This window comes from Aphelocoma coerulescens, chromosome 1 (genome assembly GCF_041296385.1).
Source record: "Aphelocoma coerulescens isolate FSJ_1873_10779 chromosome 1, UR_Acoe_1.0, whole genome shotgun sequence".
NCBI classification, from domain to species: domain Eukaryota; kingdom Metazoa; phylum Chordata; class Aves; order Passeriformes; family Corvidae; genus Aphelocoma; species Aphelocoma coerulescens.
The window spans coordinates 21218802-21238602 of NC_091013.1; the positions used below are offsets into that span (position 1 = coordinate 21218802).

Genomic DNA, 19801 nt, shown 5'->3' on the forward strand with positions numbered 1-19801 from the left:
ACATTTCTTTCTTTTCAACTGAAATATCTGTAAGTACTGTCAACCCTGCTAAATGTTGATAAATTGTTGCCAAACAAGATGCTCAATGAAATTGCCAACTGCAATTGCTTGTTGGAAGCAAGGCACATAGCACCAAGGGAATTGCTGAAAGAAAATTCCTCTCTTGCAATATTTTCCTAAGCATTCACCATTCACTGTTGGAAACAGGGAAGTGGGCAAGACAGATCTTTAATCTGACCACAGTGTTCTTATATAGCATACCAGAGGACTATATTTACTTTGATGTAGTAACCACATGGGGCACTCTGTGGGTTACATTCAGTGCTGTCCTTGGATTTTGTGCATATTCAAACACTGCATGAATATAAAGACTGTGAAGTATTATAGAGAACTACTGGTAGATACTGTGCCTGTTTAAAAGATCATTGTGTTAACATTTTTTGTTCTTGGGGATAAATACGGTCCATTTCCTTATTACTCTTCAGAAAATTTACAGAGCATTTCCCTGTAAAATCTTATTTCTCTTTTTTGGTCACTGTCTAAATTCTTTGACTGAATTTCAAACGAGTGATTTTTCAACCACTATGGACAGTTAATTCTTTATTTCATTTAGGTAAGAAACTGAAATATGATCATTTGGATTAAAGATACTATTATTTTCTGAATTTCAGCAAATTTAGCATAGTCATTATAAAGCACTGTAGTTAACTGAATAGTTTCCTGATCATTCTGTGTATTGCAGAGGAACGGACATCTGCTGGGAAACCACAGAAAGGACTGGTAGATCCTTACCCAGCCTTTCAAAGAAGGAAAACCACTCGTTTTCTTAAAATTGGAACTCCTTTCTATCAGGACAATCAACTTCAGGTCAAAGTCTATTGGAAGAAAACAGGTTTGTCAAATTTTGCTTTACTGTTTTTTTTAAGGAGGACTCTTATCATCCATCTCAGAGTTGTAGAACATTAATACAATAGGTAATTAATAGTTGAATCCTACTCCCATCCTTCCATCCTTTCATCTTCACATTAAAGGGAAACATTGCCTCTCCTCTTTGTGTTATGTCTGTGTATATGTCTTACAGAAGGAAATTACATGAATCAGCTATCCAAAAATTATAATCAGTCAGGTTGGGACACTGAATCTTCACAGAACTGGGACAATTTTTATTTTGGTAGGAATTACCTCTGTAAAGTTTTAAATAGCAGAATTCGGCCTTACCCACAAAAGCTCTGAGGAACATATGAATGTTTAGCTTTATGCCAAACTTTATCAGTCACCTTGATTGAGAACAGAATGGATAGTAGGTCACAACCAGAAAACATCTTGAAGTTACTTTTCTGCTAGGCTGCATCCATCTGATTCTCAGAAAAATCTATCTAATTTTATGGTTTAGCCTTCCAATTAAAAAGAAAATGACATTAATTTAAACTGTCTATTCATGTTAAGAAATCAATAAAGGGATTTTCCTTTCTTGTCCTCTAAGGTTGCTCCAGCTTAGCCATAACAGGTTCATATGCTGTTATTTCAAAATGTGCTCACGCTGTTCATTTATTAACTTAGAGCAATCTACGTGTGTATCAATACCACTAAATTAAATCCATTCAATTTTTGTGCTTGAAGTAAAGGCCTACAAAGTGGATAATCATGTTTTCTTCTTGAATTTTTCAAAGAATTTCAGAAGTGCTTTTGGGTTTAGATGTGTGTGGCAACATCCTGAATAAGGACAGGCTATATAAATGTTAAATTATGCTATGTAACATAGGAATATGTCACACTGGATATTGTGGCTTGTCAGAGGTATCCTTTTCTTCCTATCCTTTGCCTGCCTTTTTGAATGGTTACCTTCCAGGCCCTCCTATGTGAATTACTTTCAAACCTATCCTTACTCTTCCCTAAAACCTGCAAGCTTTGGTTCAGTTGACTACATATACATTTTGAATATTTGTCTGTGTCTTGGCTATGATAGATTTTTTTTTTCTTGCTTTCCCTATTATGTTTCATTTTTGGGTAGTTTAATGGAAAGCTGGAACAATTTAAAGTTTAAATAAAAGTTGAGGCAATTTTAATCGGGAATATTCAGTTTACCAAAAAATGTGGTTTTTATTATCCAAACTGGGATTTATATATTCTGAGCTTGTTTGGGATGGATCACCTTAAACTTTAGCCTCTGCAAGTGAGATGTCAACTCATTGTCCAAGTTCCTTTTATTGTTAGAGAAGAAAAACAGGTGACTTCTGAAACATTTCATCCCCCACAGCAGCAGGATTGCTCTCTGGAGATGTCTCTCTTCTTTACTGAGAACAGAGGGGAGCCTAGGCAGCTCATTTGTAGAAAGCTTAGAGATGCCTAATGTCTCTCTGTAGCTGAGGTTCTATTCTTGGCAGTCTGTGTTGAAAAAAATGAGGGACAGGATTCAAAGAGGAGGAGACAATGATGTCTCCCACAGGCGTCAGACGGGGTTGTGCAACTCACAGTCTACAGGCAAGATTCAGCCCAGTGGAACAATCAATCCAGCTGCAGCTGTTTTCCTGCCAGCCTGCTGCCAGAAGAAAGATCATGTGTCCTGTGACCAAAATGCCAGCACCCCTACTGAAATTCACCTTGTGAATACTTTTCCAAAGTTAGTTATACTTAATGGAGGGAAAATCCTGAGCAGAACAGCAGTATTCTTATTCCAACGCAGATATCTTGAACTAGGTGTCCACTATTTATAATGGTATTATAACACAGCTATTGAGCTTAGAGGCATTACACCATAGAAACCTAAATGTTTCATATAAATCTGGAGCTGAATCTCACTGTCTGCTACATACCTGGAGGTAATATTTGTATTAAAGGCTATAAATATCTATAAAAAGAAATAAGGCAGTCAGCATCCTTATAGAGACTCATAGTTTGGAAATAAGAGGATTTCAAGGTGGTATAATTTCCAGAACTGGAAAATGCCATAGACAGATTTGTCACCTGTCAAAAATGACATGGATTTACATGCTGTCACCTTGTGCCAGGGTTTTACTAGCTGAGTTGCTGAGTAGCTGACTGTACAGCTGATTCATCTTGTGTGAAGCTGTGTGCAGCCAGTCACGTAAGGGGACACCCAGAAGCCCATTTTGGTCCTGGGCTGGTGGCAAGTTGTGTGAGGGATGCTGGGATGTTCAGGTACGTGCCCCAGCCATGCAGTGGAAGATGCCTTCATTTGTCTTGCAGAACAAGCAGTGATAGCAAAGGTGTGTGAAGAGGGGCAGAATATGGTGGTTCATCATATTTACCTTTTTTTTCCTTTTTAAAAAGAAAATATCAGTGTTCTGAGTGACAGCACATGCAGTAACTCAGCAGGAGCCATTGCCTTGTGTGAAACTAAAATATAGCCAATTACCTGCTCCTGAGAAGCCAGCAGCTTCTATAAGCCCTTGAAAGAGTTTGGAGATTATGTAGTGTGTGGATGAGGTACTGTAAATTTGCTAGTGACAATTTACTGCAGAGCAGGTCTGTGAGACTGTGCAAGGAACACAGCAGGAAAATCACATCGGCTGTGTCCCATCTTCATGACAAACAGCAGTTGCTGAGCCAGCTGTGTTGGGAACTGTACCCACACATCTTTCTCCTTTATGAACTGCACTGTCTTAGGTCGTGTTTAGGGATTTGTAGGAGGTATTAGAATGCAGCAAGTATAATACTGAAATTCTGAGAGAGACCTTACCTGAGCCTGCTCAGTGGCATGGCATCTATTTTTATTGTAGGTAGGCAATCAGAGTTCAAATTGTTCCTGACAAAAAATTGTCCTGTTTGTCTCCTATATGGTAGGTGAACACAGAAGTCCCTGTTGATTGCACTAGTGTTCTTTTTTGTGTAGTTTGCTATTAAAAATCAATGCTTTTTTTGGTGGAGAAACACAGCCATTCTACAGTCCTAAATTAGTATGTATAACTTTAAAACAGAAAAATTAAGAGGCCAGCATGAAACCATGTGAAATAAGTAGGTTGATAAGCGTAAGAATTACTATGATAAAAAATAATAATTCAAGAAATAAACGTCTCAAGCTTAAACATGTTGGACATTTGTAAATTGATCAAATTTCAGTTGGTTATAGTAGTCTTTGCTTTATCTGGATTGGTTTTCAAGTATTTTTGGACTTTCTGTGTTAGACTTCATGACACGAACAAGAGATGGTTGCAGAGATGATGAAATAAAAATGTTATTTAGATTTTGGATGGGCTTTTTTTTAGGTGAAGATTTAAACCAGTATGTTGCACAGAATCACAGAATGGCTGGGTTTGGAATGGACCTCTGGAGATGATCTAGTCCAATCTCCCTGCTAAAGCAGGTTCACTTGGCGTAGATTGCACTGGGTCCTGTCCAGGCAGGTTTCAAATATCTCCAGAGAAAAAGACTCCACAACCCTTCCAGACATCCTATTCCACTGTTCCATCACCCTCAAAGTAAAGAATTTTTTTCTCATTTAGATGGAACTTTCTCTGTTTCAGTTTCTGCCCATAGTCCCTTGTCCTGTCACTGGACACAGCTGAAAAGACTGTGGCCCCATCTTCTTGATACCCATCCTTAAGATATTTGTAAGCATTGATAAGATCCCCTCTCAGTCTCTCTTCTCTGAGGGGAGGTCAGAGAACAGGCCCAACTCTCTCAGGTTTTCCTCATAAGAGAGATGCTCCAGTCCCTTAATCATCTCTGTTGCCCTCCATTGGACCTGCTCCAGGGGCTCCACATCTCTCTTGTCCTGACGATCCCAGAACTGGACACAGCACTCCTGATGTGGCCTCACCAGGGCTGAGCAGAGGGGCAGGGTCACCTCCCTCAACCTACTGGCAGTGCTCTTCCCAATGCCCCCCAGGATCCCATCGGCCTTCCGGGCCACAGGGACGCACTGCTGGTCATGGCAGCTTATTGTCCACCAGGACCTCCAGGTCCTTCTCCACAGAGCTGCTTTCCAGCAGATCAGCCCCCACCCTATACTGGTGCAGAGGGGTTGTTCTTCCCCAGGTATAGGACCCTGCCTTTGCTGAAATTTACTGAATTTTTTTCAACCATACAGTTGCCCTTGTTATGTTGAAATAGTTTCTTTTAACTGCAATGAAAAGTTTAAGAGCTGCTGTAACAGCAGTCTTTCTTTTAGTAAAAACAGAGTTATTCATTTTCTATATTAATAACTGCTCAGAATTTTTTGTTGTATTCCTAATTCAGTGGTCGTACCATTCTATGCAGACCAAAGATTTAAAATTTTTTTAAATTTCCTCTTAAACTGCTGCATCTTCTAGAGATGGCTCTCTAGAAGAGTTTTTTACTGTCTCCCAACACTGTAGCTTCACAGCATACCACAGATTACAGAAACAGTATGAAAGATGTGTGTGGATTGCTTATATCACTTAAGAAACACAAACATGCTCCTAAGGTTGTTTTAGATTATTTCTTTATTTTCATTCGTCCCATTTTAGCTGAAAAACTATTTTACTTTTGAATTTGAATCATTTTACTCAGTCTAAAGAGCTAAAAATAGGTCAGAGTCATAGAAGAATTTTAAATGGGCTGGAAGGGACTTCTGGAGGTCAGCTGGTCCAACCATCTGCTCAAAGTCAAACTGTGAAGTTAAATCAAGTTATTCAGTTCTGTCTGTAAGGCCCTGTAACAGATATTGTCATTGTTTTTTCAATGACAGGGAATTTATCCTCCATCAATACCAGCCTGCAGAGGCCATCTAAGTTTATTGCAATGTGCCTTAGGATTTCCAGAAGGTATGGTGATGTCTCTTGACTATTCAAAGATAGTTCTTCCATGGCTGTGACGATGTATTCCTCAGTGAACTTTGCAGATGTGAACTTTGCCTCTAGGAAGGCAGTGAAAAGAACACAGTGATGACATCAGGGCTGAAGCTCTTGGTTTTATATCATCCTTCTGAACAGAATTCATCAGACCTCTGTCCTGTGCAACAACTGCACCAGAGGGGGTGTTGCAAATTATTACCAAACTGACTTTGTTATACAGTAAAGGAGTGACTGCATATCAGTACTCAGAAAGTGAACACAGTGTTTGAATAAAAGTCTGAGTAAGGGGAGGGATTTCCATATATAAGCATCACAATGTGCCACAATTTGGTAAGCAGGAAAGTCTTATCTGGGCCTGTTCTTCAAGTGTCATTTCTTAAGTCCCATTAACTTCAGTAAGCATAAGGCATGAATGGAACGTAGAATTTGGACCTTGCATTAAAATAAAGCTCTTTCTGAAATAATCTTTCCATTTGAATACTTTGGTATGATGACAATAATCACTTCAGGATGTATGCTAGCAAAAATATCTCCACACTTCAAGCAGTACAAGGTACTTAGCAAATGCACATGATATTGTTAGACAGAATAATCCAAAAGCATGTTGCATATGAATACAATAGCTTCTTTCTGAAGGAAAAAATGTCTTTCCCTTGCTGCCTCTCATTTAGGCCTGGGATTAGAGAAACAGTACATTCCTTAAACAGCATGAATCCCCCTTTTGTAAATGAAAAGTAGAATGTGTTCATGGCCAGATTTTTTGGCCATCTTGATGTGTGAAATTAGAAATTGTCAAGAAGTGGAATCAAATTAAACAAATCACTTTTAACTCCTTGGTGTTGAGGTCACAGAGTACCATCCATTACCAAGAATGGATGCACTCTGAAACCCCTATTTAAAAGGATTAGATACTTAGGATGATTAAGAACCTCAGTAACTTGTGCAGTAATCAAGACTGAAAGAGTGAGAATAAAAATATGCTTAAGTTTTCTCTGTTTTTCTGTGGTTGGGCAACTAGAGCGGAGTGTTTGACCTGGCTAAAAAGCCTCCAAGTTGCTGCAAATCTGTGTATGAAAATAAAATTTTGCCCACAGACAGAAGCAAAAAAAATCCCACCTTTATGAATTCTCCGCATTAATTCTCATCACTTGCTGCAATAATTATAATACACTAAAATATCAGAATGTAATTTCTTTCCAAAGCATTTGTCACAACAATATTTTCTAAGTCATTACTCTGCTTGCACTACCATTTTCTTAGTGCCTGTTATTTGAGTATAATACAACTCTCCTTGCTCGGGTAAAGCTTTAGTTTCCTTTTCTTTGAATTGTCTATGTGCATTTACTTCCCCTTTTTAAATTAAACATTTTAAGTACTTCTAGATATTTAAAATCAATATATCTGCCCCTTGGTTTTTCTTAAAAAGACAAATATTTAAAATGCATTAAGACTTGGCTTCAGGCTTCTTTCTTTGTGTTTCTGTAAATGCTAAAGCAGAAGAAAAAAAAGAACACTTAAGGCAGGGAGAGGCAGAGAATCCTCCATTGTCTGATAAATCAACCAAACAAGAATAATGAATTAAATTACAGAGCAGAATAAAAATGCAAGGCAAGGCAAAGCAAATAGAGAGCTAACACAGATGCTTTTAAACCCAGATCTTAGGAAAACAAAATTAACTTTCACTTAGTTCAGGGACATAAATGAAGTGACTCTGTGTGCTGACTCTTTTTTTGTAATAAGGTATTTCATATGGCAGGTTTTAAAATGAAAGCTTTCCCATTGATAACACATACCAAATGGTCCTTTCTCATGGAAGTAGAGCCATTGAAGGTGAAGATATCCTTCAGTGGCAGTCAGTTTCCAGCTTTTACTGTAAAGAATTCCTCAGTACTTGCTTAACGCCAAAGCATTATTTAGTTTGGTACTAGCTGTTGCACTGGGCAGATTAGTGTTTGAGCAGCTAGCCATATTCTAATTACTGATATTCAAGCAGTAAAATACTTGTACTTCAAGAAACACTGTGGTCCAGACGGTTCTTTCAACAAAATGACCTGACTGTTAATTGTAGTGAAGTATATGCTAATATATTGCCCCCAGACTTCCATGGGAATACAGAGACTTTGTCTCAGCAGTAGTTGACTGTGTGGGCATAATGTGCATTAGTATTTAGGGATTTAATTAGTAAAGCTGGCTCTAAGCACAGGACCCTTCAACTAGATCACTTCTTTAGAAACGGACTAGTAGATATTACAGAATCTGCTTTTCCACATGTGCTACATCTGACTCAGATGCCTGTATCCTATGGGCTTCCACAGCATCGTGCCTGGGAGATAGATAGTGCTGTCAGCTTTAATTATCATGGGAAATTATTCTGGAGTTAACAGAATATCCTGTCAGAAGTGTCTTTGTGGTTCCTACTCCTCCCTTTGTCTTACTCCTTTACTTTGTCTTAATGTAGTTTCAGGAAAGATCTCTTTGCCCTTTTGAAGAGGACGAAAAGGGGAGCATCTGACTGTCTCCAGTTCTGCTTGCTTTACTTTTTGAAGTGCCTATAGGACTCTGCTTTCTTTCCAAATGTGAAATACTTATAACACTTGTTACTGGTGGGAGTCATGAAAAACATCAACCACAAATAATAGAATTTGGTGGAGCAGATGGTTTTCAAATTCTCAAATAGCCTGCAATTGATTAGTGGGGCCAGTTATAAAGTTTTAAAATTACATTTACAATGGTGGCAGCCTCAGTGGCACTTCTCTTGCAAATGGGACAATATTGGAAAGTCTTTTCAAAGGCACAGTTTACTGCATTTCTTCATGATTTCACAGGCAGAACAGAAAACCATTGCTTGTTGCCTTGCACTAGCTTCCAAACCTCCATACCTTTCAGGGTAGGTGGTTAAAGCTCTTGGTATGAGAGATTTAGAGGCAAGTTTGTCCAGCTGTTAGTCTCAGGAATGTAATTGGAATTGATTTAAAGTCTGCCAGGAAATCAACTAATCACAAGTCAAATCAGCACGACCCACTGTGTTCCCAGAGCACAGACAGCACAGAACACTGATTTTACTTAACAGGCACCCTCTGATGTCTGCTGAAGGCTGTACTGGACTGGTTTGTACCTTTGTACACTTTGTACATTTAAACCATTTATTGCTTCATTTTAAAATGTATGTAGTGTGGGCTGTGCACGAGTCCTCAGTGTGACCTGAATCATACTCCAGAACATCTTTAGTCATTGTGAAAAAGTTTTAAATTTGACTTAATTTATGCATTTAAAAGAAGTCTTCTTTTTATTCTTAAATTTAGTAACTGATAAAAATGTAAGCTTGATTTCTTTTGAACTTACATTAAAAGATCAAATAGAAATATAATTGCAAATTACCTGGTCCATGAGTTCAATCCAAAGATAGACCATCATTAGGTGGAATGCATACCTACAGTCAGACTGCAGGTACACATTCAATATTCCATTGCAAAATCACTTATCAAGACTTAACCCACTTGGAGGCACTGAAAAAATTAACCGGCCAACTAATAAATAATCTTTTGCCTGATTTTTAATTCTTCAGGAAAATATAGATTTTCAAAACCAGCATCTTTATGTATCTTCAATAATACTGTCTGACCAGAACACTTTTTCTGGATTTCTAATTCCTTCCTATTACCACAACCTGTAAAGTGAATTATTTTAACAATAAACACAGTATTTTCTATACATATATGCAGACATATGTAGTGTCACTAGACTTGTCAATGGCAATGTCTGATGTAAGGCAGTCTCAATAACAGAGGGATAAAATGGCAAGTTTTCTACCATCCAAGTACAGAATCACAGAATATTCTGAGTTGGAAGGGACCCAGAAGGATCGAGTCCAACTCTTAGGTGAATGGCCCATATGGGGATGAAACCCACAACCTTGGCATTATTAGCACTGTGCTCTGACCAACTGAGCTCCTCCTCTCCTTTCCCCAAACTGTATCACTGGGTCATATTAAGTCAAAGCCCTGTCTCACGTGCATACACTATCACTATCCTACCGTTCCTACTGCGAGTAAAAGGTACTGAGGTTCAGCAGTTTAGAAGATACTTCTCATTAGCTATGGGCTAATAAGTACTCATGAGTGCTCTCTTAGCCTGTCTAAGTTCTGGATAAAGCATTGATCTTATGATCCAGGGGAGGTTAACCTATCAGCAGGGAGTCATCATGCTTATGGTGAAGGTGGTTTAAACTAATGAGTGTCCTCTTGTAAACTGGGTCAATTTTCCTCCACATGCCTCTTTTTAACCTGTATTTTTTAATTAGCTAGTTTAGTAGGTGGCCATAAAACCAGTTGCATAAACACTACAAATAGGGGGAGGAAAAAGCACTATTTGAATAAGTAGAGTTGGAGGGAAAGAAACCAAAATAAGGGTATCTGAAACTGAAATTATAATCTAAGGTGTCCCATGATGTATAATGAGTTGTTAATATCAGTTAATTTTGCTCCTGTGATCATAAACTGGGTACAAAAATATCCATAGTAGTCTAGACCAAAGATCCTACCCAAGAAGTGTTCTGTTTTTGGCAGTGGCCAAAAGCAAATCCAAAGGAACATAAGAATAGGGCAAGAGTGTTACAGTATTTCTGCGTGTTATTGTTCCCGCTTCAACTACCTTCTAGTTAATGAAAATTCCTGAGCCCAATGTGATTTCACTGTATTTATTCAGTTCTGATGCATTTATCTTCACAATAATATCCAGTGTCCTATGAGGGTCACTAAGTTTCAGGGCATCTGAAACATCCTGAGGGATGGAGTTTCAAAGTTTTAAGTGCTTTTTCTATGTAGAACCACTTTTTTTTTTTTTTTTTTTTAAAGCCAATTCTTCTACATTTATATGAATCCTAATTCTTGCTCTGTTTACCTTGTCTGTGTGCACATGATTTTTATAGATACTTAGTCTGGTTTTGCTTGTTCTTTTTCTCATAGACTCATCAAACTTAAACTGCAGATTTAGGAACTGCATGTTAATGCCATAAACTTTTTGAATACCAGTTCAGCAAGGCAACATCCTGGTGTGGCATTCCATAATGCATGTCAGGAAACTCCAGCTTTGGAACTCCGTGGATCACTGTACATGCATGCAAACCCACCCATATATGGCTTTTGCATGAGGTCTGGGAGAGAAGGGAGTAGCTGGTGCATCCCTGCATCTCCTCCCGCTGTGGAATTAGGGGCAAGATGAGTCTGTACTTTGACTCTGGAACTGGGAGAGATTCCAAGATTACTTACCCTCAGTATAGCCAGCTTACCTTCATTATAATCTGCTCATCTAAATTATTGTCTGCATTTTTTAATGTTACACAGAAGGCTAAAGTTAATGGTAAAGCACCTGGTGACATTTTCAATATATGTATAACCTTGGCAAGCCTTGAACTTGTTTGTTTGGGTTTTTTTCTTTTTCATTAAATTCAGGTGCTTAGATAGCTTTGAAATCTGGCTATGAGGGAGTAATGTAGAAAGCCTCTATTCAGGCTACAAGCAGCTATTGTGAGACTTGGAGCTTACAAGAGGCAAATTTCCGTGTAATGGAAAACCAGAATGAGATACTGTTGAACTCACTTTGTATAGGATGTTGTGTGTGGGAAAATAAGTAAGGGTAGAGGTAATCCGGCTTAGAGATGATCCCAGACTTAAATCCTTCAATATAAACAGCTTCAGACCTTGAGGCTTCCTAGGTCTAGATATGGACAAAAATACTGTGTCTCAGGCCTGTCTTTAAATTACATAGTAATTGTTAATATCATTTTTGGAAAGGCTTTCTGTTCTATTATACTAAGAATGTGTTCTATAGAAAGAAAGTTTGTTTTAAATGGCATAATATGAGAAACAAAATCTTTGTGATTTAACTGAAGCTGCTTATATTCCATGTAAGAGCAGGAAACAGTATAGTTTGTCTTGCTAAGAATTGTTTGTTGAGTGAAGTTTAAATGTCAGCTGAAGGTTTTGGTGGTTTTGTTAATCATACTGCTTGAATAGGTGATTATCAAAAAGCTTTTTTTCTCAAGAGGTATCACGAGTACAATGAATTTCATAACCAAACAAAACTTAGGATTTTTTTTTTACACCATAGGGTGAATCAGTGCAGAGGAAGCAAAAGAGAAAGAGCTGTTATCATTTAATTTTTTTCAAGAGAAGTCACCTAAAATGCCTGAGACAGAACAAGTAGTTTTTACAGGGAAAAGGGGAATGCAGAGAGACTTGCAATGCATTATCACATCAATGCAGCATTTTAGCATTAGTTGAAGGTAAATTGTGTTTACCTCATTTTGCGTTTGCTAAACAGCCATGAGTAAAATAGCACTTGTTATTATAACATTACTTTTGTCCTGTCATTAGAATCAGATTGCAAATGTTGGACACCATGAATCAGAGTAATATAATGGCTCATGAACCAATGTATGAAGAAATAAATAAATGTTATGATCTAGTCCTGACTGAGATCATATTTTGCTTCTCTGCAGTACACTCAAGTATCCCTTCCCAAACTGGTCTTCTGTCATGCTGTTATTACAATGCAATAAATACCATGTGAATCACTTCACACTGATCATGTCTTCAAAACTGAAGAAACTAGTAGTAAATAACACTGCTTCATTTGTTCACTTGGATTTTGCCCATATTTCAGCCTTCCCTGCATATTTTTCAGGACCTCTCCAGTAACTGAATTTTATCAGAAAAAGCATTAAAGGAAAATTGCATATTGTAGATGTCTGTGTAGATGTGGAAAACTATGTTGGTCCAATAAACAGAGGAACACGAGCCTGAGAGAGCAGTGGACACTTCATAACGTTCTATCTCAAATATTTGCTTTATAGTTCGTGGTGTGGAAATGCAGGCAGGTGATGCTGCAGAGCAGATGCTGCTGCTCATCCTTCTGCTGGAGTGGTGGTTTGGAATCAGTCCTGGATTGTAGTAGGTCCCCAGCTGTAAAGGTGTATCAGGGGCTGCATACTGGGAGGAGAAAGAGCAGGAACATATTTTCAGGAAGCTTTTGACTTGTACACATCTGAGCACTTCAGAGTTGATAATGTTTTACTACGTGCAAGGCATCATTAATTTTACCATTTACCATTGCTACAGCTTCACCATTCAATACCGTGAGGTAAATATTTTTTTCCTGGATGGTATATTGACACAGGATTTATACAGAGCTCTGAAAAATCATACTATGACTTCACAGGAGAAACAATTAATGTATTTCATGTGCCCTGAGCAGATTCTGCTCTGTGTTGTGATATTAAATATAAAATATTTTCCCCTTACTGTAGCCTACTTTTAGAGCAATAATGCTGCAAGACATGTGATCCAGAAAGGAAATTACTTAATTTTTTTATATTTCCTTCTTCCTATTAGTCTAAGACCATCAAAGACATGTTCAAGACCATCTTTTAACTATAGTTTTGATGGTCATTAGTGTCTTGATCTTTCTAGGTTCTAAACTTTCTGGCCTGACCCTTTAGCTACCCTTAACTATTGAAGTTAACGCAACTGTTCATATGCCTAAGTGCTTTGTTGATTAATGGCCAGTGTGCTCAGAAGCTTGTAAGAACAACCTCCCCAGTATGCAAAGAAAAACAAAAAACATGTGACCAGTCACAAAAACTCATTGTGGTTTGCTATGTGAAATATCAAATCTAACAAAATACAATAAATTTAAAGGTGTACCTGCACACAGAACAAATTATTTCAATAATTTTCTTACTGAATAGTTTCACAGATATTTCATCTTCCTTACGGCATTCTGTTTGAGGAAAGGTTAGCTCTGAATGAAGACAGCAGGCTCATTATCTTCCAAGCTTTTATAGCAACTCCTTTTGATATACAGTTAGCATATTAATTATATGTATATATTTTGGAGGGAGTCAGTTTGTTGAGATATATTGACAAAAAATAGAGAACGTAGTTTCTTTTTTTACTGAAATACTGATTTCACAGCTGCTAGGTATTTGCATTAAATTAATAATTTTATGCTAGCAGTAAAGGTTTTCATATGTCTTATTTTATAATATTTACTTTTATACTGTCTTTTATTCTAATGGGAAAATCTGTCAGACACTGAATGTTAATTACTTTCAATCCTGTCATGATGCAGAAATCAACTTGATGTTACCGTGTTTATTGATGCCACACATTTTTATAGTAATTAAACCTTAATTTGAGCTGCTGCCGTTGAACACGTCTGCTGTGAAACCTTGTCTTCCAGCAAATCCCATTTGATGTTCCTTTCTAATAAGTTTTTGTAATTTGGTTGCCTGCATAATAGTGCTGTCACAGCTGGTATTAATTGGCATTTTTGTACCAAATAGTAGAAACCCACATCAGAATAACATACAAGAGCTGAAATACTTCTACAACACACGCTGTTATCATTTGCACTACTTGACAGGGGTGGAATAGAGATAAGAAGCCATGAAGTGCTTTACCTAAAGACCTTGAGCAAACCAGTGCAGAAGTAGCCCATATTGGCAGTCTGGTGCAGTTTTCTTGCTGTGGATCTCAGGATACAAAGAAATAAATACCTCTCTTTACCTGGTTTCCTGGAGTAGCTCCATATTGGTGGTGTTGGGCTGCCATGAACAAATTTCACTGCTTTTATGCCCATGCTATGCCAATTTTTCAGCTACAAAGCTTCAGTTCCTTATGATAGTCAATTTGGCACCCTCCTGGAACAGTAACTGCAATATAAAGGAGAAAAAAGTATTTGAGGCAGAAAAAGTGGCTGTCTGCAATAGCATGGTAAAAAAAAGAAACCACATTAGATGAAATTATTCCTATGGCTGGCAGTAACACATTTGTACAAAACGGAAACATGGAAGAGTTTGACAAAGATGAGAAAAAAATCACCTTTACAATTTAGTTTATTTTAAATAAACTGTAGAACCATTTAAACCAGAAATTCCCTCTAGGAGAAGTTGCAGAGTTACCTGGCATTCTGCTGGATTATTTTTCTCAATGGCACTCAAGAGCTTTAAATTCTGTGGGGAGATGATGAGATTCAGCCGAGGGCATTCCTAGTAACCATTGTGCAGCCATAGCTTAGGCTATGTTGCAGTATATAAATTTAAGATGCTTAAATTGTGCATATGAACCTGAAGTTTTCCAAGTGGCAAACAGATGTAGTCGGCATTGGCATTAGTAGAATTTTGAGCTGTTTTTAAAGTTTGATGATATAGAATAAATGCACATTTTCTGTCCAGAAAAATCTGAAATATATTTATTTGTTTTTTATTAAAATGGATCTAAAGAGTTTACGTTGGGGAGGGGAAGAAAGCACAAAAATCTGGTGAAGAACATATTTCTAAACACTATTGACAACTTTGTGGAGATGATCATGTGAAAGGCAGTTTGGGGTAAATTTAAAAAGCATGCTCTGGGGCATCACCTGATCCATACATTTCTAATTAGAGATGTAAGATTTCTGTCCAACAAAGTTAGCTGCATACCCTTGTTGAGAAAAAGAGCTAAGTGTATGTGGGATTTTAAGAACATGGTCATGTGGTATCTGTATAGACATTTTTTATTAAGTCCATCAACTCAGGTTGAACCTACTACAGTCCAGAAACAATTTATGCTTCAGAAAATCTACTTTAAAAACCATAGTCAAAATAATTAATGTCAGCTATTAGTTTATTTGAAAAGATTAGATATGTGCACTTTTCTTACAGATCTAAAAGTCTTTAGCTTGGGTATCTGGAGATAATTTCATTGTCAGTATCATGAAGAGATTTTTAAAGTAATTGTCCTGGATTGCCTTTTTTTTTTTTTCTTTACATAAATTTAAAATTAAAGCAATTATTTGAATAAGATGTCTGCTGTTCTTACTTATGTGGCTATTTTGTTGACTAATTTCACAAGCTTAGAGCTGCTCAAATGACTGCTAGTACTTATTATGTCCTTCAGGTTCAGTGTTTCTATACAAATATTTTGAGTTCTGGGAAATAACAAATGCTTCCTGCTTGTGCACACATCACTGTTTCTAGTGTCAAATGATAGACATTCTAACTATGAGAACAGTGAAGTTAAAAAGCTTTATAAAGACTCCTAATTGAAAATTTAGAATCAAGAGAACTCCAGATATTCAAAAGGGGATTGATGCTGTGACATCTGAAGTATCAGGGAAGCTGTCTGAAGCAGTCTGGCAATTTCTTGACAGTGTTTTGTACTTATTTTAGAAGGGATAGCAGAGTTTTCTGATAAAGCTGTCCAAAATCAGTCCCATTAGGTAATGAATATTCTGTTCATATTAACTACTCAAATGACTTTTTGGAAACAGGTGTGGCTGTGGGCTCAGTGTATTAATCTTAGCTGAGGTTAATCCAGAACCCTTGGCTCTGGTGGCAGTGGCTGACATTCAGCTGGATCAGCTTGAGTAGCTCCTCCAGTGCCTACCCCTCAGTTTGTATTGGACAGCTAAACCCAACAATCTAAATAAAATTTATGGTAGTGATCTCACTAGGATAGTGTGCATTGCTGAAAGGAGGGCTGGGAGAAGCTTTTCTTTTGCATGTGTTGTAAACACAATTCAGCAGTATAATGTTTCATAAAACTCTAGAGCCATGATCTTTATGAGCAACTTTATAAGACAAGGCATATTTTTATAATTTTTCTCAATTTCTTATTGGGCTTTTTAGATAATTTCATGCATTTTGTCTCCTTTTGCTTTTAAAAATATTAAAGGTAATTTCTAAAACAATCTTGTCATTTCATGTGCATACTTCATGCATGCACACAGTTTTTCAGGCTTCTAGCTTTATTTAATCACAAAATGCCCCAACTTTTCCTACTTTAAAAAAAGATTCTGTCTCAAGTAGGAGCTACTTCCTTATTGTATTTATACTTTATTGTGTTGTGTTGCATTGTATTAGTCAGACTTTAGGCACTGACAGGGTAGATTTTTTAAAAGGAGTAAATTATGTGTGGGTTTGTTGTGAATTGTTTTTAATTTCTCTTTTGTAACACGTGGCATTTAACCTGTGTATCTTCAAGTTTTTTAGATAACAACAATCATAAATATGGAGGTGACAACTGAAGAAGTTTTAGTCTTGCTGGCTGTCATGATGACTTCTAGTTTATAACAGTTGATGTAGATATGATGCAAAAACCTTTTTCAGATAACCTTTAATTACATACTCGCTGAAAAGAAAAAAAATCCTCTCTTTTCAGTATAGGTTGTTACCAGAATACCAGAATACTATCCATTTAAGATTCATTAGCTCAAATAAAATAAAGAAATTATTTTTTTTTAAAACCTTCACCCTACATTTATGGTACAAGCTGATAGATTTTTTTAACATATTTCTAATTTTCTATATTCTTCTTTAACCCATTTCTATTTTCTTCAAGTAGATAAGTTATCAGAAACCACAGGTGTTTACAAATGTGTTACTAAGGGTTTGCTAATGCAGAAAAGAAGTAGGAAGGAAGGAAGGAACTGTCTGGGAGTAGAGCTCACATACTGAATGGAGGTGGACCTGCCTGAAAATACAGAGGGTTCCAATGTGCCTGTAGCTGCAAATAAATATTTTTTTCCCACCCCTGGCAGTGTACAAAGCCAGGTTGGATGGGGCATTGGGCAGCCTGGTCTAGTGGAAGGTCTCCCTTGCCCATGGTAGAGGGGTTGGAACTGAGGGACCCTTAAAGTGTCTTCAACCCAAACCCTTTGATGATTCTATGATTCTACCTTGAATTACATTTCTGAACGGAGGCCTAGTAAACCTCTACAGCAATATGTCTGAATGCTGGAGCTGTTCTAAGGTCTTGATGATTGGGATTTGTCTTTTCCCAGTTGCCTGTGGAGTGGTATTTTGTGACCCACCTTAGGAATGTGTTTTATCCAGTCTCTCACTGCTGGATAATTAGAAGGTTTAATTGGCTTGGATAAATGTTTAGCCAAAGGAGAGTGGTTTATTTATAGATTGCAAGTGAAAAATATTACAAGTGAAAATACACATTTTGTATCTCTGCAAAGAGCAGTCCACCCATGAAGATAGTTCAAAGTAATCATAGAATGATAGAATGGTTTGGGTCAGAAGAGCCCTTAAGGATCATCTAGCAGGTGAGATCCAATAATGGAGTGAACTGGAAGAGATGAAATCAGATGAAACCTGCTTACAAATGCACTGTGAGTCGTTTTTGTCTTCATCCAATAGGCACATCAAGTGGGAAAGTTTGAAGGGACAAGGAAAAACACACCCATGTCTTTATTTATTTTAAATGAGAGGGAACAATCACAAAGCAGGAAATGTATTTTTATTATAGATTTCTTTTTGAAAGAAATATTTTTTCCAAAGAAATTGCAAAAATAATTAGCATACATGTTGTTATGAAGATCAGCTAGTGCAAAAATCTATTTCAAGGGGCCATTTCAGCTAGTTTCCTACACTAGTTATTTTCTCTTTAGTTTACAATTCTTTTCTTCTTCATCCAAACTGCTCACAGCAGTCTAATGCCAGATCAGCCCTTAAGGCATCAGAGATATTTGTTTTCCATCCTGAAACCCACAGTCAGGCACATTAGTGGCTGTGTCATACCAAGCTAATTAATAATAACAGACATAATTTTGCATTCCCTGTATAAAGAATGAAATCCAGAAAAATGTCAGGAACTACTTGCACTACCTAATGAGTTTTACTACTTTTGTCAATTCTTTATTGCTGTTTGTTTTGCTTCCTTATTCAAGCATTATTAGACAAAAAGCTAGAAGAGCTGGAAATAAGATGAAAGCTTATACTGTTGGTACTGCAGCAAGTTTTGTCATTGATTTAAATGGGAGTAAACTTAAGCCTTCAGTATTACTCATAAGAATCAAGACTAGAATTTTATTTGGACAGATATGGAACAGGTTTTATAGCATATCCTGAAAGAAGAAAGCTCAGGGATTTACAGGCATTTTCACATATCTGCAGGCACAGATTTCTCAGGCACTGCCAGGCAGCAGTATTGCAGTGCTCTAACAATATAAACAGTCAGGCAGTTGACAGAAAATCAGTCCCATTATTTGCAGGATCATTGGAAATAGCTGCACTGAGATTTTTTTTTTTATGCTCAATTTAAATTCTTTTTTTTTTAATGTAAGCAGTATATGGTGACATATCTGAAAATGCAATTTCACTATTTTAAAATTTATATCCATTAGCTGATACAAGGTTTGAATTACATTGGTGTATAATATTTTCTCCATTATAGTAAAGATTGCTTAGGTGGAGGAATTACCAACTCTACAATACTTAAAAGTCCTTCTGTTTTTATTCAGAGAAGCCAGAAGAGTTGCAATGGTGAAAATATATGTATAATATATGTCTTTTCCTCTCTTTTTATATCATTTAGATAGCAGCATGAATCAATTCCAAGTCCACTGGCTACTGGAGTCCTGTGCACACAATGACACCAAAGGACTTAGGAAAGTAACAGAGCTGACTTATGTAAGTCTCCATTCAGCCTTCTGCTCGACTCTGAGTAGTTCCTAGGCAGCAAGAGAAAGGATGGTTCTGTAACATAACACAATATGTGTTATACCCTGTTTCATGGATCAGTAAGGATGCTTTCTCTTTTATGTTCCTCTTTGGCAAAAAATAAAAATTATGCATCTGGACTGCTTTGGGGTTGCTTGGATTTCCTAAATCCATACTAGGCTGAAATCTTTTATTTGTTTTTGTTGTTACTCAGAAAATGAGATCAGACAAACTTCTTAACTAAGTACTTATATACTTCTACAGCATATAGAACATGGAGCTTTATCTGCAATTAATAACGTAGGACTATAGCACAGTGCAAATACTGAACAGTAATAATAGTAATTAATGAGCCATGTTTTCTTTTAGACATGCAGGTGAGTTTCACAACCCTGAGGAGAATAATAGATCAGAAAAGAAGGACTGTAGGTGACAAATACTAGATATTAAATCTGGAAGTTGAACAGATATCAGATGGGAAGAAAAGCCCCATATAAGTACGTCAGCCCAAATATATATTGCAGTGGCAGTATGT

General features: G+C 37.1%; 1 protein-coding gene across 2 annotated transcripts in view; it reads left to right on the forward strand.

Moving 5' to 3' along the window:
- ANOS1 (anosmin 1) overlaps positions 1–19801 on the forward strand; it is a 133921-nt gene that overhangs the window by 102282 nt on the left and 11838 nt on the right. For both annotated transcript variants that reach the window (XM_069003861.1, XM_069003865.1), the window contains exons 9-10: positions 743–892; positions 19142–19236. In XM_069003861.1, the coding sequence (XP_068859962.1) occupies positions 743–892; positions 19142–19236 (245 nt within the window). The remainder of the gene's footprint in view (positions 1–742; positions 893–19141; positions 19237–19801) is intronic.